General features: G+C 40.8%; 1 protein-coding gene and 1 long non-coding RNA gene across 7 annotated transcripts in view; one reads left to right on the forward strand and one right to left on the reverse strand.

The window, feature by feature from the left end:
• The first annotated feature begins 705 nt into the window (after positions 1 to 705).
• Positions 706 to 7,792, forward strand: LOC143305939 (uncharacterized). The gene is made up of 3 exons (XR_013063185.1): positions 706 to 896; positions 7,192 to 7,487; positions 7,660 to 7,792. It is a non-coding gene; the product is annotated as an uncharacterized LOC143305939 (long non-coding RNA).
• Positions 5,480 to 23,311, reverse strand: part of kcc (solute carrier family 12 member kcc) — a 65,606-nt gene continuing 47,774 nt past the window's right edge. For 4 of the 6 annotated variants that reach the window (XM_034321776.2, XM_034321782.2, XM_076691272.1 and 1 more), the window contains 12 exons: positions 12,659 to 12,756; positions 10,639 to 10,899; positions 10,380 to 10,565; positions 10,068 to 10,303; positions 9,799 to 9,983; positions 9,560 to 9,721; positions 8,030 to 9,471; positions 7,692 to 7,799; positions 7,483 to 7,536; positions 6,574 to 6,896; positions 6,354 to 6,493; positions 5,480 to 6,268 (listed from right to left, as the gene is read on the reverse strand). In XM_034321776.2, coding sequence (XP_034177667.1) covers positions 6,177 to 6,268; positions 6,354 to 6,493; positions 6,574 to 6,896; positions 7,483 to 7,536; positions 7,692 to 7,799; positions 8,030 to 9,471; positions 9,560 to 9,721; positions 9,799 to 9,983; positions 10,068 to 10,303; positions 10,380 to 10,565; positions 10,639 to 10,899; positions 12,659 to 12,756 — 3,287 coding nt within the window. In that variant the 3' untranslated portion in view covers positions 5,480 to 6,176. The remainder of the gene's footprint in view (positions 6,269 to 6,353; positions 6,494 to 6,573; positions 6,897 to 7,482; positions 7,537 to 7,691; positions 7,800 to 8,029; positions 9,472 to 9,559; positions 9,722 to 9,798; positions 9,984 to 10,067; positions 10,304 to 10,379; positions 10,566 to 10,638; positions 10,900 to 12,658; positions 12,757 to 23,311) is intronic. The other 2 variants (XM_034321777.2, XM_034321778.2) reach the window with 2 other exon arrangements.

The raw sequence follows: 23,311 nt of genomic DNA on the forward strand, positions 1-23,311 counted from the left end.
ACACATAGGGTACCACTCCATAAAACCCACTAATAAATCCGTAAAAATATGCCAAAGCACATAGGGAACCACACCATAAAACACAATAAAGCACCTGCAGGTACATGGGGTACCACAACATAAAACACAATAAAGCACATGCAAGTACATGGAGTTCCACACCATAAAACGAACTAATATATCCGTATAAATATTCCAAAACACATGGGAAACACTATAGGAAACACTATAGGCAAACACAGTAACACTTGTGGTAATACACTGATAAATCCATGCACGAATATCCATGGTATCAACCCGTACCGGTGTATGTTTGACAGATCCATCCGTATCCTTTGGCGGTCGCGATAAGACTGATTAGATTTGACCTCTGTACGGGTCGCGCATGTACCGGCGCGCGGCGCGCGCAATCAAGCGTGACGTTCCGCTTCACCGGTTCCGCAGATTTAATTATTTCTATCTGATATTTGTTAATATTTGTTTAATTATTATTTTATATTTTACAATTGTTTATTAATCAAATTATTGTTATATCTATTTAAATTGTTTATTTCTTTACATTTCCGCGTGGATATATTGCAAAATTTTGTTTAATTATTTTATTAAAAACTATTTAATTATTATTTTTAATTTTACAATTGTTTATTAATCAAACGAACGAACTGCGCCCTACAGAATGAACGAGAAACTAAATTTCTGGTCTGTTTTACCTTGTTGACGTCTTTCGCGAGTGAACAATCAACGAAATCGTAGTTTTCAAATTACTTCTATCTGGAGACTTGTACATCATCCCTTGGGTACTCGTTTTATTCTATCCGACCCAAAGAATATCAGTCTGGTCCCTATTTGGACATACGATTCACAGAAATGTTTATATTACGAATAAATCAATGCAGGTGAGTCCGATCCGCCATTTTCTTGACCGTTGACAGACAGCAATTTCAATATTTTATAAGTTTTTGACGATTTGGATAATATAAGGACCGGACAAATATTCTTTAGAACCTTCTGAACACGTCCCTCAAATTTTTTTACATTCTGTTTAGAAATGAGGACGTAATTTGAAAACTCGCGTCTAGGGATTTTTCTAGGGACTGTCGGTAAAGTTTTCGACGCTTGCATCACCTTAAGCAGTCGAGTGCAATGATGCCTTCTATATTTTAGCTTTTGAGGTTGGTAGACTTGTAGAATTTGCGCCATCTATCGTTGAGGGGTTTATCAATCTTAATTTTTCAAATGCACTTTTTAAAACTTATAATTGTTAAGACAATTTATACAGCAGAAAACAAGAGGTAGAAATTAAGAAAGAAATAATCTTGGGAAGGAAAATAAAATACCTATTCCTTAAGAAATGAGAGGAGTAGTGAAGTTCATAAACGATTCTTCAAACATATAAAACAAATAACTTCTCTTAATTTTTATCTTAAGATTTATATAAATTCATTTACATAATCATAATGCGCGTTAACTTAAAATAATTCAAAGAATAATCTGCAAGAAATACCGTAAAACAAGTCTGGTCGTATAGGTGTATGTCGTTTATTTATTTAATCGATTTGATCGTAGTATAGTTTCTTCATTCGATATACTTCATCTTCCATAAGTTAATTACAAGTATTTATCATCATCGTCTATCATCTAAAAGGGTATAGGGGTAAAGTTATAGGTAATCTTCACAGTATTGACTCTATTACATACGCTAATCAGATGGCTAAGATGTTCGTATCTACAAATATATCTTATATTTGTTTTTTCTTTATATACATATACATATATACACATATATATAGAATCCGTATATGTGCATATCTATATATACATATATTCGTTTCGTAACCCATCATCTCTTCTCGCTCTTTCTCTTCAACGTCGAACCTTAACTTTCATCCCTTGAACGAGAATCTACCTTTCTCTTCATTCTTTCCTTATCTCTTCTCTTTCTTTCTTTTTTACTGGTTTTTTTTTTTTGTTAATTTCTTTCCCACTTTGTAACTCGAACGCTAAAAGGTATATGTGTACGTTTATGTATGCGTGTGTTTGAGGAGAAGAAAACTATGTGGTGTCGCCATGAGCGAGCATAGATCCCGGTTAAGAAGGCTAGATTCGGTGTTAACGAGATATAAGGTTCTTTTTTTTTTTAAGTATGTTATGTATGTATGTATGTATAATACGCATAATATCTGACGCTTGATTTGACACATATGATTGAGGTCTCGAGCAAGTTTCTCTGCTGGCTTAGCTTGCATCTCACAGCCTAAGAAGGTGATTTAAATCAGACGCGAATGCCCGTTCACAACGGGTCGGATCGCAAACGACACACGATAATAAACCCCCGATGACAATTGCCAAGCTCGCAGTTGTATACCAGTTTTTTTTTTTTTTCTCTAAAATCTTAATTTTTCTCTTTATCTCTTCCTTTACACTTACGTAACGTGTGTGTATGTGTGTCCATACGGTCAATTGTGCAATTTTTTTGTTCAAGTAAACACGACATAGTAAAATATTAAAGCGGCAGCGGAATTACACTGCAATACTGTTTGATCTATGAAAAAGATGTTTCTCTTCACTTTCTTTCCACCACTTTCGTTCCTGAATATTTTGTTTGCCCCTTAGGATTATCCCTTCTTTCTCTACCTGACTGGATCCTTAAATTCTACTATTTATTTATGTACAACACATTTAGCATTCTATCTGTAATCATTTTCTTCTCTCATCTTTTTTTATCCTTCTCCTCGACTACTGCTCTTTCTTTTACTTTTTCTCTCGCGATAAACTTTTCTCATAGTCAACATGTCTTGTATAAACTATGCGGTGCCGATGCCTATCAGATAGGCAAGTACACATAAAATATATGGTAATCGACAAGTGAGTAACGTATTAAAATTAGAAAGTACATGTCGCAACATCGTGGACGATAGACAGAGACAGAGGGAGCATCCCGCGAACCCTGCACGCTTGTACGAGGTCGGTTTCATATAACATTCGGTTTCTTAGATTCTTCCGCTTCTCTTCGTATTGCTTTCTGGATCATTTCTCTAATTTCGCCTCTTTCACGTGCGCTGACGATGAGGTAGATAAAGAGACTTCATAAAAATTACTCCCGAATTTCGAACTCGTTTAAGATGACAAACCTTAATTATATACAGGATGTTTCGAAACACTGATCAAGATTCACGAAGCATTAAGTACGTTAACTAAGTTTTATAATTTAAATAATATGATCGAAATCTATCCATCCACTTTTATAAGTACTTTGAAATCATTTGAGATTGGAAGTTAAAATCCTATCCTCGAATCACCCTGTATATAATCAAGACCGTAAATCGAAGAAGAACGAGGGTGCAATTTACCCAGTGGATACAGACGTACCGGTTCGCGATTGCTCGACTCTTTTCCATTTTCGATAAATTTCATCCGGTAGTCCGTTCGCGGGCTTCGATTAAGTAGACACAGTGTACATCGACGAGTACGATTAAGCGACCCGGTGCTAGCTGATTAATCTTCCCTTTAAAAAGGACCAATTCTTTCTCTGTTCGCCGATTCTCGACGTTCCCTCTTTACATAGAGAAACTATCCGTCCTGTATATATATATAAGTATGTGTATATATATATGTATATATATACGTATTAGATAGTGCCTATCTAAGAGATGAGCCACGGCCGAAGAGTTTCGAAGCCGTGAATGAAACGTGACATGCACACGACACTTAAATGCAACCGATTACAATGCTACACGCTATATTCTTTGATGAAGAATCGGTTAAGGGATCCTCGCGAAAATCTCACGTATGTATTTTAGTTCGCCGTTCACCGTGTTCCCTCCTGTGAAACGCTTAGTCAACCTGTTAACCGGCCAACACGATCAACACGTTCAATGGATAATACTGTGTATGCTATCTAGAGACCAAGACAGATTCATGTATTTGCATTTGTCGAGGACGTAACGAAGTTAACAGAAGGGAAAACGATTCTTTGCTAATGCGGTTAACAGGTTGAGGCAGCCGTGGTACGCTTGCGCGTGCACATTTTTAAGTACATTGATCGTGCGCCTGTTCCCTTTTACGCAGAGGCGTGTTAGAGCGGTGAATCGGGCCGGTAGGCCTTGGACAGTATAAACGCGAACCTAAACGAAGATTTCGACGCGCAAGAAGTTGAGAAATATAGTGGAAAAAAAACGAACTTCAGTCCTGAAGGAGATGCGTGCGATTAAGTCATCGTGTATCTTCCGTTCGCCATCGCGGCGCTAGTTGGAAGGAACGCTATGGCTCGAACCTTTATGGGGACGCAATGTCGAGAGAATCTTTTTTTTTCTTTTTTTTTCTTTTTTTTTTAAATGGTGGAATGTTGTACATATATATGTGTGTATATATATATATATAAAACGATGAACGATAGATTTTCTTGCATATCGATGTTCTGTGCGTACCGATGTTAGCATCGCTGCTAGCATTTATATTAGTTAAAAGTCCACTTTACCTCGTCGAGATATTGGACATTCTAGTACCTAATTAATCTGCGACCTATAGTTTATAGTAATTTCAAGACTTTCGCGATAGAGTATTTTGTAATACATTAAGAAATTCGAGACCTACGTTAGTTCTACTATTGCTAGTCCTTCACGTTATATCGATGTAACAGTGACGCGAATTAGTATACTTTCCTTAGTACATTTAGTGTTAGAATCGTAATCATAGTAGTAGTATGTAGTAATAGTAGTAGTTCTATGTTTCTCAGCAATGCAGTGACGCGGTTTTATAATTTTAAGGGATTTTTTTTATTTTTGTGTAATACGACTTCGTTAAAGTAGATTAAGAATTTGTATTGCTATGAGATCCTGATGTTAGATCGATGTAGTTTAATATAAATTAGTAATTTCAAGTAATATATCTTAGGACTATATTATGTTCTCTTTTTCTTTTCTTTTTTTTTTCTAGCACATCCAAAGTCAGAAATCTTTTCGTTTACAGTTGTCCGTCGTATATTCGCCGCGGGCAAATTCTAATTAACGAGTTTCAAGAATTTTGGCAGTAACATACTTTTCATATGAATCACGTCGTTTAGCTTGGAAAGTTTTCGTAAGTAGCACGAGCACTTAAACAGGGAAATATTAGTTATCCTCTTATCTCACAGTGATAGTAGCTGCGAGAATTCCTGCGTCCACATAAAATCGTTCGCGCTGCCAACGTTCGCCGCCCAACTTCCGCCGCGCATGTTTTCAGCGCGCTATCCTAGGCTACCCTAAGTTCACCCTATAAGCAGTAGAATTATACATACCTAATTATACACTCTATAACGACAATGCGTGTAGAAAAATGAGCCTCTCGCGTCTTTGGTTAAACGCGAAGCATTTAGAAAGTATTCTGGCAGTGGTTTCGTAGATGCTTCGATCTTAGCCTCGGACCAAAAAATTTTGATTTCAGTTTCGAACGGGAGGTGTGGAGTACACAGTAGTATAATTATCTCATGATCGGAGTAGAATTTCTTTTTTTTTTTTTTTTTTTCTTAATTTCGGGGAGGTGGACGTGTCGGTGTTCCATCTTTGTCGACCCTCTCGATTATCCCGCTTCCTCGTCCCTCAGATCGAAACTCTGCCGCTGCATCGGAGAATACGCTCCGCTCGAACCAAGGCTCTTCGAGTACTTGATTTGAAGTGACAAGCTCGAAAAGTATGCTCTCTGTGTACAGTCCTCTGTGCTAGGCTGTCTGCCGAACCCCCGACGCGGATGATCAACCGATAAAACTCCACAATTTGTTTGGATGTCTCTTCGAGAAAAAGGGACGAGTGTAAATAAGATAGATGCTACGTATCCTAGTTTACGCGTGAAATTCATTCGAAGGGAACTTATCCTTTGGCATGTCACTTTTGGCCTTCTCGAGGGTCAGCTTTAGTTACTAGCCTACGAGCATTTCTCGATCGTCGACCCAGTCCGCGAAACAGCGTCGTCAATCGATGTCCGTAATCATTCTGGTAAACGGTGTGTGTCTATGTACATGTAAGTTTACGTGTGTAATGTGTGTGTCTTGTATACCGTGTTCACAACGCGTAACGCAAGTGACTGCTCAGACAATGGCACAAGAGCAACGTGTTCCTTAGGGTGAAGTCGTTTAGGTCTTTCAGAAGTAAACTAGATTTCTGTTTATGCGAGGTGATTACTTCCATTCCTCTTGGTCTAGTTCACGAGTAGATGGTGATCACCTCCCGTCCGCATCCTCGTACCATCAGCACTCTTTCCAATCCCATGGTGAGAACCTCGAGATATTCCATGTCTGTGATTCCATTAGTCAAGGAAATTACAGAAACATCAAAGAACATTATGAAAATAATAATTAAGTCGTTGATTAGAAAGGATACAGTTTGATTCGCGTTCTATTTTAGTGTCCCTTGGTGGTCCAGGTAGATTGAGAATGACTAACTGAGCGTTTTTGCTCTTCTTCACGATCACTTCGTTCAGTTTTACGGAGGTGTGCATACGTCTCACGTCGCCTTCGTCACTGGTAATAATAAAAAAAATATGATTTTGATAAAAATATTATAACAATATGAAAAGTGACCCTATGTCTCCATCACTTACGGCGTAATGGGAGGTTTCTTTGCGTCTGGGTTCTCTGCATTTTTCTCCTCGTTCTCCTTCTCTTCCTTTTCCGTGTTCTCTTTGTTCTCCTGTTTCGGGGAGCCGCTGATCAGCTTTGTCTCTTCGTCGTTACCCTCTTTGGTTTCCTCCGTGGCCTCGTTTCCTTCTCCAGCCTCCGTCTCTTTACCTGTCTCGTTTTCATTCACCAATTTCTCCTGGGCCTCGTCGATCGCATTCGGATTCTGGCTACCAGGCTCCTGGAATCTCACCTTGGTCGGGATCTTCGCGTCCACGTTGTGGTGATGGTCCACGATCGCCTGCACCTGTATCAGGACGAAGAGCGTCAGTGAGCTGTATCGGACCACTATGATCCCGAACAGCAGGAGACAGTTAGGTATGTCGAAAGACGACTAACTCTAGCGTCAAAGCACTCTATGATCTGACTAAACTGAACGATCGCTACGTAAGCATTCGTAATGAACGTGCCAATCAAGCTGAAACTGGATCCGGTCATGAGTTTTCAGGGATAATTGTTCATGAGAGCGAGAAAGCAAAACTAGTGGAGGTCAACGATCGCAGGGTAAATGTATTTTTTTTTTTTTTGTTTGTTTGTTTTAGCTGTCGTTAAAAAAGAAAGGAATCGTGAGTGTTCTGGAATGACGATTCCCGCGTCATCTCCAAGAGTCGGAGAAGTTTGACGACAGGATGAGTTACTCGATTCGATTAACGCGTGCGAGTTCGTCAGTGTAATGGATTGGCAAACGAGATGCGTTGTTACGGAAGAAAAAGAGAAAAGAAAAGAAAAACCAGAGAGATGGAAAAAATTCGAGGATCGTGGAACGCGCGTGTCGATGACACCGATAGAGAGGAACAAACAGACGAAGGAACTCCGGGGATTGTCTGACAAACCAGAGGTAAATTTTCTTCAGCGGGTACCTCGTTGAAGTCCACCAATGACTGCACCTTATCCGTGACGAGCACGCAACAAACAGACACATACCGATCAGTATCGACGTAGCAGTTTTCATATTACAATTATTAAACATATATTGTACTACATATACATATTCGCATTTTCTTTTACAGGTGTTTCTCGTCTTCGCGATTCCGTCACTTACCACTCCAAGTGTCTCCCTCTTGTTCAACCGCAGCTCCCTTAGCATCTGGTTCCTCTGCTCCATCATCAGGGTCCGTTCGTACGTGTAGGCGGATATATCGGAATCCATCTGTAAAGTGTAAATTATTAAAATAAATTAATTTTTACCAAATTAAAATCGTGTAAAATTCATTTCAATTCCTTCGAACGACGGACTTTGTTAATATTCTTCCATCGATCACTTTTGAAAAAAAAAAGGATTTAACCATCGAATGTCTCTATAAAAATGTTTCCCATCGATGATCTCCATGGTGAAATTAATAATTTACAAATTACACGAGTCTATTAAAATTAACTTACCATCTCTACGATTTCCACCTCAGCCTCGATCCTCAAATCATACAAGAACTTCTTCAGATCCTTCTTCATTTGAATAGAATTGTCCTCCATTTGGGCTACTGTGAAGATCCTCATCTTGCAGTTCTTCCACGTGCGATGTTGTTTCAGTAGGAAGGGCAACAGCATCAGAAGACCACCGTCGTGTACGATCCACCAGACATCGATGTTTCCAACCACTTTCTCCGTTGAATCCGGGAAGAAGTTGATTCCTTTGGGCACCAACAGAGCCATCCTAGCGGCTGCAACTGCTCTGACAGTCTGGAGGAATGGTCTCCATGTTGCGAGTCCTTCTTGCGATTGCTTCCAGCGGTAAGGCCAGCCAAGGATCACCGTGTTGGGTTTCATTCCGCCCAGTCCTGTGGTCTGAACCAACGAACTCAGACCGTCAATGATGTCCCTAGCCACCAGTACGTCGACGAATCCCTTCACCTTCTCTTCTACGATCGTCTTGCGTAGATTCACCTTCGCAGCTATAGTCTTGCCAGTGTTCTGAATGTAGTCTCCTTCGATGCAGCTGACAGCGATCGTCAGACCCTTGCCAGCCTTCAGTTGACTGGCGAACGCGAACAGCTTGCGATACTTGGGCACTAGATCATCGGTCAGTTTAGCCAGGACCAGGATTTGTGGTCTCCAGTTCTTTGTGTGGGGTGGACCTTCTTCCAGCCGCAGAAGCGAGTAGCGAGCGGCTGACAGAGCCAGACCACGGATACCGTCGCCCCATTCCTTCTCGGCTCCGTGGTACTCGATGTATTTGTAAATACAGCTGGCCATCCCCATGGCTAACAGCGCGTAGTACCAACTGGTCATGAACATGATGGCGATACAGAGGGACAGACCGAGGAACGAGAGGCTCCAATGGTAGTACTTGAACCTGGGTCGCCAGTTGGGTGTCCTGAGGAGAGTTTGTAGGGCGCAGGCCAGGTTAACGAAGCCGTAGCACATCAGGAAGAACATGGACAACAAGGGAGCCAGGTAGTCAACGTTGCCGAGCAGGATACCGCACTGGCAGATGAGGACTGTCAATACCAGAGCCCTCGTAGGTTCGCCACGACTTGAGCTGGTAGCAAATGGTGCTAAGAAAGGGATGATACTGTCCTTGGCGATAGCTTGAAGCAAACGCGGAGCTCCTGTTAACGATTGGAGACCCGCGCCCAGGGTGGACAGGAAGGAACCGATCAGGATCACCCACTGATTCGGCCATGCCATGTTCGCCACCACCAGTTTCCCACCGATACTCTGACCAAACTTGTCTCGCAACAAGAGATTGTCGACTGTACCAGCGAACAGTAGAACACAGGACAGATACACCGTTGAAGTTGTCAAGATAGCGCAGATGGTACCGATTGGGATGGATTTCTGGGCATCTGCCAGGTCACCTGATCTATTGGAGCCAGCCATGATACCTGTAATCAACGGGTAAGATCGTGTATTTAGAATTTCATTTCTATTCATTTTTGACTGATCAATTTGGGCGTTGAATGAGTAGCTTACCTGTGACGGAAGGGAAGAATATACCGATGAGAATGGTAAAGGTGGTGGTAAGATCAACCTGGATCTGATTGTAGGTACTCCCTGACATCACGTCAATGTCCTTTGGATCCTGTCCATAAGCAATCAGTTGTCCTTCCTCTTGAAAACTGTCCCATATGTTTTCTGCACATATCAGAATCAGTATATTTAGCGAGACTTTCACTTGTTAACACGTCTGAGGATCATTGTATGCAGCCTACCCAAGAATACACCACTGGCTAGCCCACGAATACCATTAACAATGGTCGCATTATTCTCCATGTAATAAGGGTCGCATTTGGTGCTGTTTCCACAGTAGATCTGATGCAAAACACCGCTGGTATTCTTATTACAGTCCGTTAACACGTTGATGTCTTTCAGCAATCTTTTACCCAGAATACACATCCTGGAACAATCGATGAATCGTGTTAACCCAACGTTCTGTGGACACTGGTAACATTATTAAGATAGTATAAAGGTAACTACGAACTTAAGGGAGTCGTTTCCATAGAAGTTACGAAACAGACCCACGTAGACGGCAATGATTGAGAAGATGACACAGGCGAGAGCAACGGTGGCGAACTTGTTGACGAATTTTACGCCGATGAACACGATGGTGCCCATCACCACCAGTAGACACGTGCCGTACACCCTGAAATTGTTGTACATGATACTCGGATCCTTGGTGAAGTCTCCGAATATACTGAGCGAGGGTGCCATGTAAGTCTGAAACAGAAATTTTTTGATTACATCCTGAGGAAACTTGTGTTCGTAATTATTGAAAGGAGGTCTGAAAGCTCACCAGGACGATTTCAACGGCACCGATGATGTACATAGCGGCAGCCAAGGTGGTGCCCGTGTAAAAGAGCATCCCCACGGCACCACCGAACTCCGGGCCCAAACTTCTGGATATCATGAAGTAGGACCCCCCGGCAGGCACCACGCCGTTGGTCGCGATGGCGCTCATACTGATAGCCGTCAACATAGTCTACGTAGAACGAAGTATTTTTCGTCACGTTTGGCACGATTATTACTCGTTGGCAAGTATGGTCAGTACTTACCACACAGCAGCAACAGAGCACAATGAAGAAACCCTGAACAGCACCAGCTGTACCAACCACCCAAGTCAAACGGATGAATAGGATTACACCGAAGATGTTCTGGATGCAAGGAAGGAACACACCGATCAGTGTGCCCATCCGTGCACCACCCGGGGCGGGTGGCGGCTTGCTGTCCGGGTCAGTCGCGGCTGGGATAGTGTTGCTGTAGTCTGATAGACTGTTGAGCAAGGTGGAAATACGAGGCCGGACTTCCATCTCTTCCTGAAAGTATAGAAAATATCTCATGCCATAGTTGCTTATAGGATTTTCTATTCAATAAAGATTATTATTTATTGTATCCTCGTTTCCGTCTTCTTTAAGGGAAAGAAAACCGGAGAAGCAATTAAAGGAAACTGGCAGACTGTAAATATTCGGTATAAAAGGAAACTCGATACCGATACAACGGCAAGAGAAAAGCGAATAAATCGAAGGATGGCTTTAATTGAACGGACGATCGCGTTACTTGAAGATTAATCAACGCGAGCGGTTAATTAATTAATTAACGAGACGACGCGTCGCCTTACGCTATTCTCGAAAGGAAAGAATCGTGGCGTGTTGCTAACGCTAACCGCCGTCTAGATAATTGCGTGATCTGCGAGAGATAATTAAGCGAAACGCGATCCTGAAATCACGTTTCCCGGGTTACGTGAAAACTGAACCTCGATTTAGCAAAATATCGCAGCTGCGAGGAAAACTGGAAGAACTTCCACTCGACGATCTATTCATTAAACGTAGAGTAATTAGTTTCTTTGTGTTATAAAATGATCTCTTATTAAAATGTTAGTGTTTCTTCTCACTTTATACGAAAGAATGAAGTAGCTAATCCTCCTGCATAAAAGCAGTAATTCTCGAATGTCATGCCGCGTAGCTAATTTTAATTTTAATTTCATTTTCTAAATTTCCGACTATTTCTTTAGATGCAATCTTACGCAACGATTGTATTCTGGCATAGAAAGATTGCGAGAAAAGGAGGAAAAAAAAGGGTGATCCAGAGTGACGCAGAAAGCTGGCTCGAATCGTGGCCCTTATAGACCGTTAATTAACGTGCTCTTTCGGTTCCTCGCAGACCGAAACGCGGTTTGGCTTCGACCTCGATTCCTGGATATCCAATTATCCGTTTCTCTTCTTGGAACTAGAAGGCCTCTGTCGAAATTATCTCCGACCAAAGCAACCTCCTCTTCCTCCTCCTTATCGTCGTTGATTTTCCCTGTATCCCTGTTTCTTTCTCTTTGTCGACGAAACGAGACGGAAAAGTGGTAAAAGGGATTCTTGACTAATCACCAATTTCTCATAAATAACTTTAGTGTGTATGACTTGATCATTTTTTCTGATGTATCATTTTCAGTTCACTGTGCTTAAGAAAACATTATAATTGATAGAAACGGCTCGGTAAGAAGCTCAAAGGCAATCCAAAGAAAATAAGAGAAACACGTGGACGCTCGGGGAAAACGATCTCGTGGAACAAAAGGGGAAAATCGTGGACGAGTAACGATGTTTCAAACAATAAAAAAAAAAAAAAAGAAAAAGAAAAAGATGTACAACCGCAGAAGAATCCATTCGCGGCTTGCTTGTTCGTTGAACGACAATTAAGCGAATTGCACACTTCAGAGAATTCAACCCCTTTCACCATCCTTCCTCTTACTTTCGCGTTTTAATGAAGGACCCTTCTTTTAAGAAAGGGAGAGCCTGAGCCTCCGTCGTCCCAGTTTTCTTATCCGTTCAACTTTCTCCGCGGCTCGTCTATTATCCACGCAACGAACCCGCCAGGACACAATCGTCGTAGATATATCTTTCACAATTTTACTCCACTTCTCAATGCATCTTTTTCATTCTTTATTTACTACATCTTAGAATTGATTGATCCTGCATCAAGTTCGATAGTTACATTGACAGGGCTCGTCCACTTTCTTTTTTCACAGAGCGATAAAATACTAGTGTAATAATCAAGATAGATTTTCATTTGATAGGGATGAATACGTACGTTATAGAGGAAGAGATTTGTCTCGTATTCCACCTTCTTCTCGGAATTGCCGCCGCCCACCATGGAGTCGGCATCTCCTCCGGCGCCGCCGCCATCGCCTACAAAAAGAAAATAAAGGTTTCCATATAATTCATGTTAGCTTCTTTATCACGCTGATGTCTAAGCTGAGCTCTGACAAATGGACTACTACTCCCGGCTTTGTCTCCGTTTCTGTGTCACAGAATTTCACTGGGAAATAAGATTGTTCGGCAAACGCAGCAACATCGAACGTGATCGCCATCTGAGAATATGATTTATCATCTTCCTGTTTCTTCCAAGAAAGACAGTTTTCTGTATTTTTAAAAAAAATGAAAATCATGCAAATTGTAGAGATCCTTGGAAGAGTAAGTGATTATCGGATGTAAGCGATTTCTCGACAGGGAATTAAGATCGTAACTCCCATAAGCCGGCACTCTCGAGGCCTGTGAATAGCTTCGAAGTTTGTTTCTGTTGATTTGAATGGCTAATAGCTCGGTGAAGTTTTAATCGAAATACAGGGACCGAAGTGGAAATGTTTTAGTTAACAAGTTTTAATAGTCGTCGAGGGGAAGCAAGTTCCAACAGATTCGAGCCCGCAAATTTGGACTGTTCTTTTTTAAATTATTTTTCCAAAATCGTAACCATTCATGTATAAACTTTTCTTTCGGAATACCGAAGCGACGAAAAGCTTTCCTTGTATTTCCCCTTATCTGTATTTTCCACCGTGAAACGCTTCTCTCGTAACGTTACACGATTGGTACATAAAAGAGGATAACAGAAAGTGGATGCTAGAAAGGATAAGATTTTCAGGAAATATCCCAGAATAGAACAGTGCATCGGTTGCAGTATGCATTCCTTGTTCCCATCGACGTGAAATTTATCTCGAGTCACTTGTTGTCTCTATGATAAGGTAATAAGGACACGCTATTCTAACATCCGTGGAATAATATTCATAAATATACCGGTGATCGTTCGTAATAATGCAAAGAAGATTGTTGCGGTTATTTGGACGTATTTCCGTATCTTCTTGGCACAGTTGGCAATAATTTAATTGGATTTCATGGTAAAAAGTTCGGGTGAACGAATCTGTAGTTACTTTTCGGAATTTTAATAGTGTCATTTGGCGAGGATGGTAAGAAAAGAATGATGAATATTGTATATAAAGTAAGAACTATCCAAAGAATGTAAGATCAGTAGGATCAAATTCGGAGTAGTACGAGTCAAGGATTGATAGGACATTCAATAGAAATCTGACGATACCAGCACCTAAATATATAATTTTCTTATGAAAGAATTATAAATTTATAGAAACTGCTTATTAATTCAAGTCATTCGTTATTAATTATATGTTAGATGAATAAGATCGAATTTTCAGTAGTACGAGTCAACCATTAAGTCAGAACTGCACATTAATCTAATAACAAAAGACTATGAAAAATGTTGAAAAATGTTCGCGTATTTCGCGAAACAGAAGACACTCGAGGAAATCCATAGTGGTCGAAATTGATGCATCGATTGCTGCAGAGGCAAGCAGGATCCGCAGAGGCGTCCCGACGTGCTTCGACGTCGAATCGACGCCCGCCACTTCCGGGGCCACGTATTTTGTGCCCGCAATAACGAATTACGTGCAAGCACGTTTCAATCCGGCGACAGGGTCGTGAATTCCGCGTCCGTTCTCGCCTGACATTTCCGCGGACGTTTTTGTTTTCGACCTCGTTTATTTCTCGTCGTAAAAATGTTGCCAGCACTGCATGGCGGGTCGTGAAAAAGTACAGACATTATAATTTTAACAGCAAATATTCGTTTCGACTCACCACAGTAATATAAATCCTTTTATAGTTCTTTTACTGGGAGATTAATTTCAGGTAGAGAGATACTTTCTAGGGATCCCTAGCCGCTCTTAGTCATCTAGGGAATTTACATTTACCATCGTTCTCAGAGAAAATCTTCTTTCGAGATTTCTTTGATCGTCGCTTGGAAAACGAAAAGAACAATGATAATTCTGTTCAAACTGTCACACTGCGAAAGTAGTTGGCAAACGGGGATCTCTAGGGAATTTTTGTTCGTTCAGAACCGATCAAACAAGCGAGTTCTGAAGCTTGGAGCTGAAAAGTTTCGCTAGAAAAACTTGTTTTCTTCTCTTTCACTCTCAGAATTGAAACTTATATAAAAAAAAAAGCGAAGAAGAAAAGAGCCTCGATGTTCAGAAGGAAAATTTCTCTTCTTTTTTTCTCAGCCAAGGGTCGGCCGGCTACATTTGTATTCTAAGGTTATAGCAACGGAGATAATGAGATTCTTAAGAAGATCTCGAGCTGGAAAAGTGTACAGCAATTAGGAGAGGTTCAATATTCGAAACAGGCTCGGCGAAATAACAAACCGACGGTGCATCTAGCAATTTAAAAAAGTAGGCCAGTCAATATTAACTCGCTGATTTGTTTCTTTGTTCCTTTGTAAATTGTATATCCCCGCGTTCGTTATCCAGAAAGAATAATCACGTCGGGATCGTCGATGGAATTCGTTTTATCGAAAGTTTAAACGAGCTTACGTCGGAACGTTCGTTAAATCGTCTCTTAAACTAGTAACATTTCGCTAATATAGGGATTTTTCCGATTTCACTGCATCTATCAGATTCCCCTTGCCTCCCTGAAGTCGATTTGCTCCACCCTGATTTACCCATTCGACTCTATTGGTCAAGTTATCGACTCGGCGTCTCGAAGGCGTCTTTCTTCGCCGCTTTCCATCCACCGGTTCTTTTCAATCTTCCCGATTGATCCAACTATTGTGGACCATCCGATTTCGTACACGGTTTCCGGTCTCACAGACACTATTTCCCAGATTAAAGAGCGGCATCTTTTCGTCAATGCACTCGGCTGATTCGGCTTCCTTCCTTCCGTAATGAATTCAATTTGAACTCTAGCTCGATTCGTGGATTTTTCTATTGACAATTTTTCATTGACAATTCGGTTCTTAAATTTTTGCAAAATCGTATGCCACAGAAATTTAGCTTCAATTGAATAGAACAACTCGCCTAGAAATAACTGAGAGATAAAACGAAACGTTTAAAATACTATTGTGAAGAATGGCTGACAGAGGAAAAACAGCTGTCAAGATGTGTTCCACAAAAAGTAGACAGAAAAGTAAATGCAAGCTGACGTTACAGCAGCAACTGGTCCGTACCAGGTTCCACGAACACCCTGTGTAATCAAGGAAGACCATCGTCGACGTGAAATCGCGGCGTCGCGGCGCCTGTTTAAACGGTTATTTAGTCGGTTTCCAGCTGACAAATTGCATCGAGTATCATGCATCCCTAATTATTTTAATCGTGTTTGCTCCCTCCATTATGCCCTCCTCTCTTGAATCAACGTTAAAAGCGCGTCAAATGGAAGTCCGTGAACGTGGCCTGGGTAATCACGATGTATCCTCGATCGCGATATCGATAACAGTCTGGTAAATAAAGCCTTACCGCGTCGAACGAAAGAAGAGAAGGATCGATTACGATTCCGAACCGCCACGGAAATAGAATATTGATCACCACAGAATATTAATTATGAAGCAATTTACTGGTACGGCAACGAGTCAATTATTCGAATTATTCGACGTAATAAAATGTGCAAAGGAAACAAGCTACAGTTTCGTCGTTGCCATTGTAAATTATTCAAACTGCTAATTACAAGTTTCTGATGAAATATTAATCGTGGTCAAATTACAATACCGGCTGATTTAATTTAATATTTAACCAGAATTTGAGGGATTTGAGATTCGAGGAAAGTTGAAGGATGATCGACACGTGGCGTTGCAGTTTATGCAAGCAGGGAGAATGCAATTACGTTAAGAAGCATGCGAGTGTACAATGTTGTTGTAAACACTTGGACGTGTACAAGTTATCCTAAGTGGCTAAGCGGGCTTCGAACGCGATTAATCCGTTGATACGTCTTCCAACCGGACCCTTAATCGATTTCACCTGCCAAACTGATATGCGAGATATGCGAGTAAAGTTGACAACTTTAATATCGAAAGTTTGTAAATATAACTCCCTCTATTTCGTATAGTTCCAGGGTAATAAATAATCGTGCAGGGAGAAACATGAAATGCGCGAGTTTAGTAGGCAAGCTAATATAAGACTGAATTTACACACGATCGTAAAGTTCAAACATTCTCAAAGCAGCTGAAACTTCGCATAATCTCGAATATCCCGAGAAACCTCTGAAGAAGTTGAATTTTATCGAGATCGGTCGCGAGTTTTCAGCTGCTTGGTATCACTCCCTCGTTGGTCAACAAAGCGGAATCAAAGTAATGCCGCAGTTCGAGCTGCGAACTTTTGTCGAAAGAGCTGTCGAGAGATTTAAGGAAAAGTGGAGCATCGGGTCAGCGAACGATTCTTCGGAAGATTCGAGCCAGATACGGGAACCGAGCAACTGGAACACGAAACACGAACAAGCACCGCCTGGAAATTCGAGAGATCGACTGGTCGAGAACGTTTGCCAACCGTTGGCAGACCGTTGGTCCGATATTCTCTTGGGCGACTTTGCGACGCGAATTAACGAGACGCAACAACCACCACCATCCCTCCGATATATCCGATTACTTATTTTTTTGGCAATCCCAGAGAACCATTGTTCGAATCGTGCACCATTTGGTCCAGTCGACAAATTTTCCTTTCCACGTGGCTGTCAACGTGTATCAGAAGCTTGGAGAATTTTAATGTTAATAAAAGATACTATCGAACTTGGAGATTATTTCCCCTGTCAAATTATTCCCCGCACTATGCTATCCTATAAATACAAAGAGTCCCTAAGAGCACGGTGCTTAGGATCTCAATCCTGGAATTGAACACCTCGATAGCCAGTGACGTGTACTCTGTCAAATACTAATACTAGAACAACCAAATTCGTCAAAATGACAGATTGTCAAAGTGACGATAGTTAGCACAGTAAAGCTGTTTGTATTCTGCCCGAGTTACCGTCGATTTAATTGATGTATTCTGGTTATGTTATCTCACAGAATCGGCGCGATTCATCGCGTAATTACTTACGTATGCCCTGCTAAATCAAATCGGTTCGAACCGGATACAACGTGACTCGAATGAGGATTGAAAGTTGGTACTAACGAACGATTGTCCCGCGTCATAACCAGCCATCGTGCATTCGTATATTTCTTTTCTTAATTGGCACGATGATTCGTTTGTCTACTAATGAAACAAATTTTACTCGTGAATCTATTGTGAGCGAATATGTGGATACGAATGAAAAAAAAAAGTAAAATTTCAAACTGCTGCCTTCTGATATTTTCACCCGGGAGACCTGAAAAACTCTTCTTTTTTTTTTTCTTTCCTCTTTTTTCGACATGAAACGAGAGCATGGCACTCAAACAGTTAAACACGTTCAAAAGGGAGCGTTAAAAAAATGACGAGAGTCAATCCATGAAAATATCTTTGTAGAAGCGTGTAATGAAAAGCGTGTGTGTGCTCGCAGGAGCGAGTCAGAAACGCGTGCAAGCTTAAAAGCAGAGGTAACAATGCCGGGCGTGTCCCGGTTGGTCGGGTGTCCCAATTTCACCGCTCATTGAAACGACGATAAATCGTGGCGGGACCGAAACGACGTCGCGACGATATTATTAGACATTTGACTTTATTACCATGACAGTCAGGTGGGAATTATTGGCAGCCGATTGATTTATATCGAGAAATAATCCTTTGCCGTCGGATTCGGGCTTTGGATTGGGAGTGTCCTACGTATTCTTCATTCTGAAGATGATTCTCTCGATTAAGACATTAATAAAGACAAGTAACTAATGATCAAAATCAAAAACGAAAGCAACACCTAATGAAATACTATGAAAATTTATTGAAATTAAATCTTCGAAGGATGCAAGGGTGAAGTTTCAGCTGAAAAGCGATAGATGGAAAATTTGAAGAGAAAATAGTGTCTGCTTCATCAAAATCCCGAGGAATTAAGCGTAAAGAGCGGCCGTGAGCTGTCTGGTTGTATGCAAAGGCGTGGCAAGCAACGGATAGCAAGAAACGTCGTCACTTCGTGGAGCATCCTTACAATGGAAACTACTTAACCCTCCGCTTGCCCTTGTCCTAATCTCGTTTAAACGCGCGCGCGAGGCCCTGTACACGTTTTTGCCGTGGATCGAGCGAAAAGCCACTCGACCGAAAGAAGATTTCGTTGAATCAACAAAGTACCGCTGGGTTACGTAGACTCGTCGAAACTGCAAGGGCAAGTCTCGCGTCGAGATTTACTAGTTCTAGACATTCTAAGGATTTACGTGTTTCAAACCGTCTACCATTGTCCCTTGGATGGATGTTTAAGAATTTCTCTCATTTCTACAGACCGACGATGAGTTCACTTTATCCGTGTTCGAATAATGAAATAAAAAAAGTGGAGGAAGAAGAGGTGGAAGATTATTCCCAAAGGATTCTTCGAATTCCCCACGGAAGCAAGAATTTGTCCTTGCTCGAGAATTCTGCAAGGTCCGCGGTATCCTTTTAACGCGAATCGATCAACCACTCGACCAGCGGCAAATTCGATTCGATCAACAAAGTGCTGATTCTCCGCAGCCTCCTCGAACGAGCCTCGTTTTATTGCATCCTCTTCGGAATAGGCTAATAAATATTGAAGAAAAACAGAATACCGGAATAGGCCGTCCTCTTCACAGACAATCGACAATTCATGACCTAAACAGCCCGCTGCGAATTCGAGGAACAGTTGTGTTTGACGAACAAACAAATTAGTTCACCGATGCAAATTTAATGAAACGCTTCTTCGAGTTAGGATGAACCAACCGAAGAGCTGTTGCTGTTATTAATTTCGTTAGCGTCGAGGAAACGACAAACGGGACTGTTTGGTTTCTGTCGATCAAATTAATCTTTGCTTACATTGGCTAACGAGGTTGTCGAACCTGAAATTCGATAACAATTATTCGAAACTGAAGAAAGGGTTAAGTAGCGTGAAGCCTTGTAGTACAAGGAATTAACCTTCCTGCGAACCGGTGGACAATTCATCCGTCGTAATAACATTACGCGGGCTTCGTGTACACTAAGAATAAGAACAAACAGCGATGCACAGGTGAATAAACGTGGATTTTCCATCCAATTTGCCAGCCAAGAGAACGAATAAAGAGGAAACTGTGAACCGAATGGACGACGATGCGCTGAGCAAACGGAAACACCGGAAGTGCTTCGCGATGACCGACGGCGAATCGTCGAGGCTGTCTCGTCGTGCTGGATGAAATTTAAATAATCGACAATTAAGAGCGAGCAGAGCGTGAATTTCCTCGTAGGTAACGCTCGATCGCGCTGACGTCGAGAAACAGCAGCCTCGAAATCGAACTTGTCAAGTGCTGTCTCTTGGACGAAATCTCTCGCGATAGTTCGTTGACGCGGGAATAATCACGCTCGGATGCTAAATTCGTTGGCCTGATTACGTTGATTTTGCAAATTTTTAATAATTCGCGTGTTCCGCGTTCCCGAGGATGAGATTGTCGCCTGTCGTTGCATTTATTCTGCGTTAAACAATATTGATTTTATTACGCGGTGACATGAACTATTTTTATACATTGTATATTATATATATTTATAATATCCAGTTGGATATAGAACTTGCATGCTATAAATATATGGAAATAGAAGGAAAGCACCGGGAATGTTGGTAGAAAAATATAGCTGAAAATATGAAAACAGAAGTAAAAGTAGGAGGGCAAGAAAAGAGTTTTAATTCGAATAAGAAACATAGCATCGTTCGTAGAAAAAGGAGAATAAAAAAAGAGATGCCAGAATATATTCATACAGTGGATATGCAAATTTGAAAACGCGCTTGAACGTTCTACCACGTTGAAGATCCACTTCGCGTTGCCCTACAATTCGAAAGTGGAACAGCATCGAGGATGGACCGACCGCGGGAATATCGCGGTGTCCAATGACGAAATTTACGAGCAGAAACGTTGAAAACGAGCAGATTCACGAAATTTACGCGAGCGATCTCGTCGAGCACGGTAAATCGTCGAAATTGCAAACGGAGAAAACAACCAGCCTGGAAGAGTTTATTTTACGCCGAATTCGTGCGATTTCCATCTACAATTCCATCCAATTCATTCGATCTTTTCCCTTATCGATCAATAAATTTTCCCGGCCATACATCGATCGTATCTTCGATGATGAATTCGGCGAACGAATTGCAATCTTTCCAAGATCGTATCAATTTTTTATCTCTACAGAGAAATTCAATAACAGAAATACGAAAGAAATATTAAACCATATGTGTACGTAAAAATAAAGGAGAAATGGACAGAATGGAATGAATTAAATGGTCTTTCCTCGAGAAAAACTACCCCACCATTTTCATAGGATTTGTGTCCTGTTATTTGTATAATTTATGGTCCATCGAGGGGACAGAGAAAAAGAGGACGATTTAATTAATGGCTGACTCGTTCTAGTGGAAAAAGAAACTGGTAACGATGGAGGGATAAAAAATACCGCAAGTAAATAAGACTTACGTTGTTTACTGAACAATGAAAGTAAAATGTTTTGCGTTATCGTCGTTGTATACTAAGCAGCTATCAAGAAACCTCTGTCCATTTCGCAGGAAAGAAGTTGAAAACAATTTTCTTTTGTTTCGGAGATTAATTGCGACAGAATAAAATTTCTTTCTGTTGGAAGAAACTTTTGAATTGTAGAAACAAACGATTTTAAATTAACAGAAGTACAATTGATGACTTTCTATGTTTCGAAATTTGTTACTTAGTATGCAACAATTTAATGAATGATCGTTGCGTTGCCATTCACGTTCACGCAGGGGGTCAAAACTGCACGAATGTACCTATACTCGGTTCTTTCTTGCACGTATTGATACGATACAATCGCATCCTGGTTTCCGAACACGTAATATGTTAATGCGAATTCAGGAGGTAGCGGAACAAGCGACCCGAAATATTTTTCGGGACACGACGACGGGAATACGAAAGTTGCCGAAGAAACATGAACTTCCTTCTTCTTTTGTAGTTTTCGAAACTTCCTAGATATTTTACCATCGAAACTTCTGATTTGTGGTTTGATACCGGAGATGTTTTTTGACGTTTTAGAGAAAGAAGTATCATTTTGACATTTTACAAAATTTGTGTTCGCAGTAAATTTGGATTCTTTGGAAGTAGAGATTTTCCAATTTTCAGAGATATTAAGACCACTGTGAGATTTAGGATGATGCTGCTCAGTTTGGAAGTTCATTTTCTGGGTTAGCCACCGAACTTTGGCTACTTTCATGGAGATGTCTGACTTTCGGTAGAGTTGTACTACTTTCAATATTAGGAGGAGCGGAAAGAAACTGCGAAGGCAAGATTTCTGTCTTCAGCGACTGCAAGGGAATACTTTTTCAGTCGAATACTTTAGCGACTGTGGCTGTGTTCTTAATTTAAACATTTTTATAAAAAAGAAATACTGGTGATTTTTCAATGCTTTTAGAAATGTTTTTCACACTGTTACTAAAAGGACATCTCTTTCTTTGTATACAATCCTTTTGTATTCAACTGAATACTACACTATCATTAAAAGTATTATTCCCGTTAGTGTGTCACTTTTTGCTTCATCACCAGAACATCCGGTTCACATTCTTCACTTCTCAAGAAAGGGAAGGAGATGCTTGTCGACGAAGTCTGGCCAATTCTCCTCCCAAAAGAATATCCACAAGAACCAGGACACTGGAGATAAGAAAAGCGGGCCAATTGCTTCAGACTCGAGCTGAATTTGAAAATATCCACTCGATTTCGTTCGAAGGACGATTCGAAGGGTCCTTCAGGTTTTCAAAGTCTGCTGATTTTCAAGACATTACAGTAGAAGGGTCCACATATTCCTCGAATTGAAATTGTTGCTCCAGTTTTATTTAGTTACCACTGCAAACTCTTTGTTCAAAGAAAATTCGAATTTTCCTAATTTTGGTATCATGGATTATTAGAAAATTAAAAGACCCAACGAGACTGATATCTCTGTTAATTTAGTTCACCATATCATCAAAAGTATCTGAAAACGCTGTAGCAACAAATTTTCAAAGAAAATTCAAATTTCCCTAATTCTGATAGTAATCATTCCAATGTTGCACTTAAGTTGCATACCCACGCAAAGAACAAGAGCATTGGACTCGAGAACGTTTCTGAAAATTAAATTGCTGTCCTACATTCGAACGTAATCCCGAAGGTTCCTCGTGGACACGAGTTGTCATCCCTTTTTACGAGAGGCAAAATTTTCCACAAGCTAGATTAATACGTTATTACATCGGCGATGTACAAGAGGATTATTTATTAAATTATTTACACAGATCGCGCCGTATGCACTTTCGAAGTGCACTTTTATAGAATGCAACTTTATGGCAGCTGAAAATTTATCTAAGGAGACCACCTGGACTCTTACCATGTTTCCAAGCTGAAATACTTATGGTGCTCTAATATTCTGCTTTTTATGGTAAGAGAACCAGCCCATTTCGCGCTGAATACCTTTGATATTATGAATGCAGCATCTTTTGTTTGAACTGCATTGGTACTCTTGCACTTGGAAGAAGCATCACGCTTCGGGCTATGGTGGAATGTTTACGGCGGTAATGGAACACGTTCGAGATACTGGAGTATTTTTGAACTATTTATGATCTT

The sequence above is a fragment of the Osmia lignaria genome, chromosome 12 (assembly GCF_051020975.1).
Source record: "Osmia lignaria lignaria isolate PbOS001 chromosome 12, iyOsmLign1, whole genome shotgun sequence".
Taxonomy (NCBI): domain Eukaryota; kingdom Metazoa; phylum Arthropoda; class Insecta; order Hymenoptera; family Megachilidae; genus Osmia; species Osmia lignaria.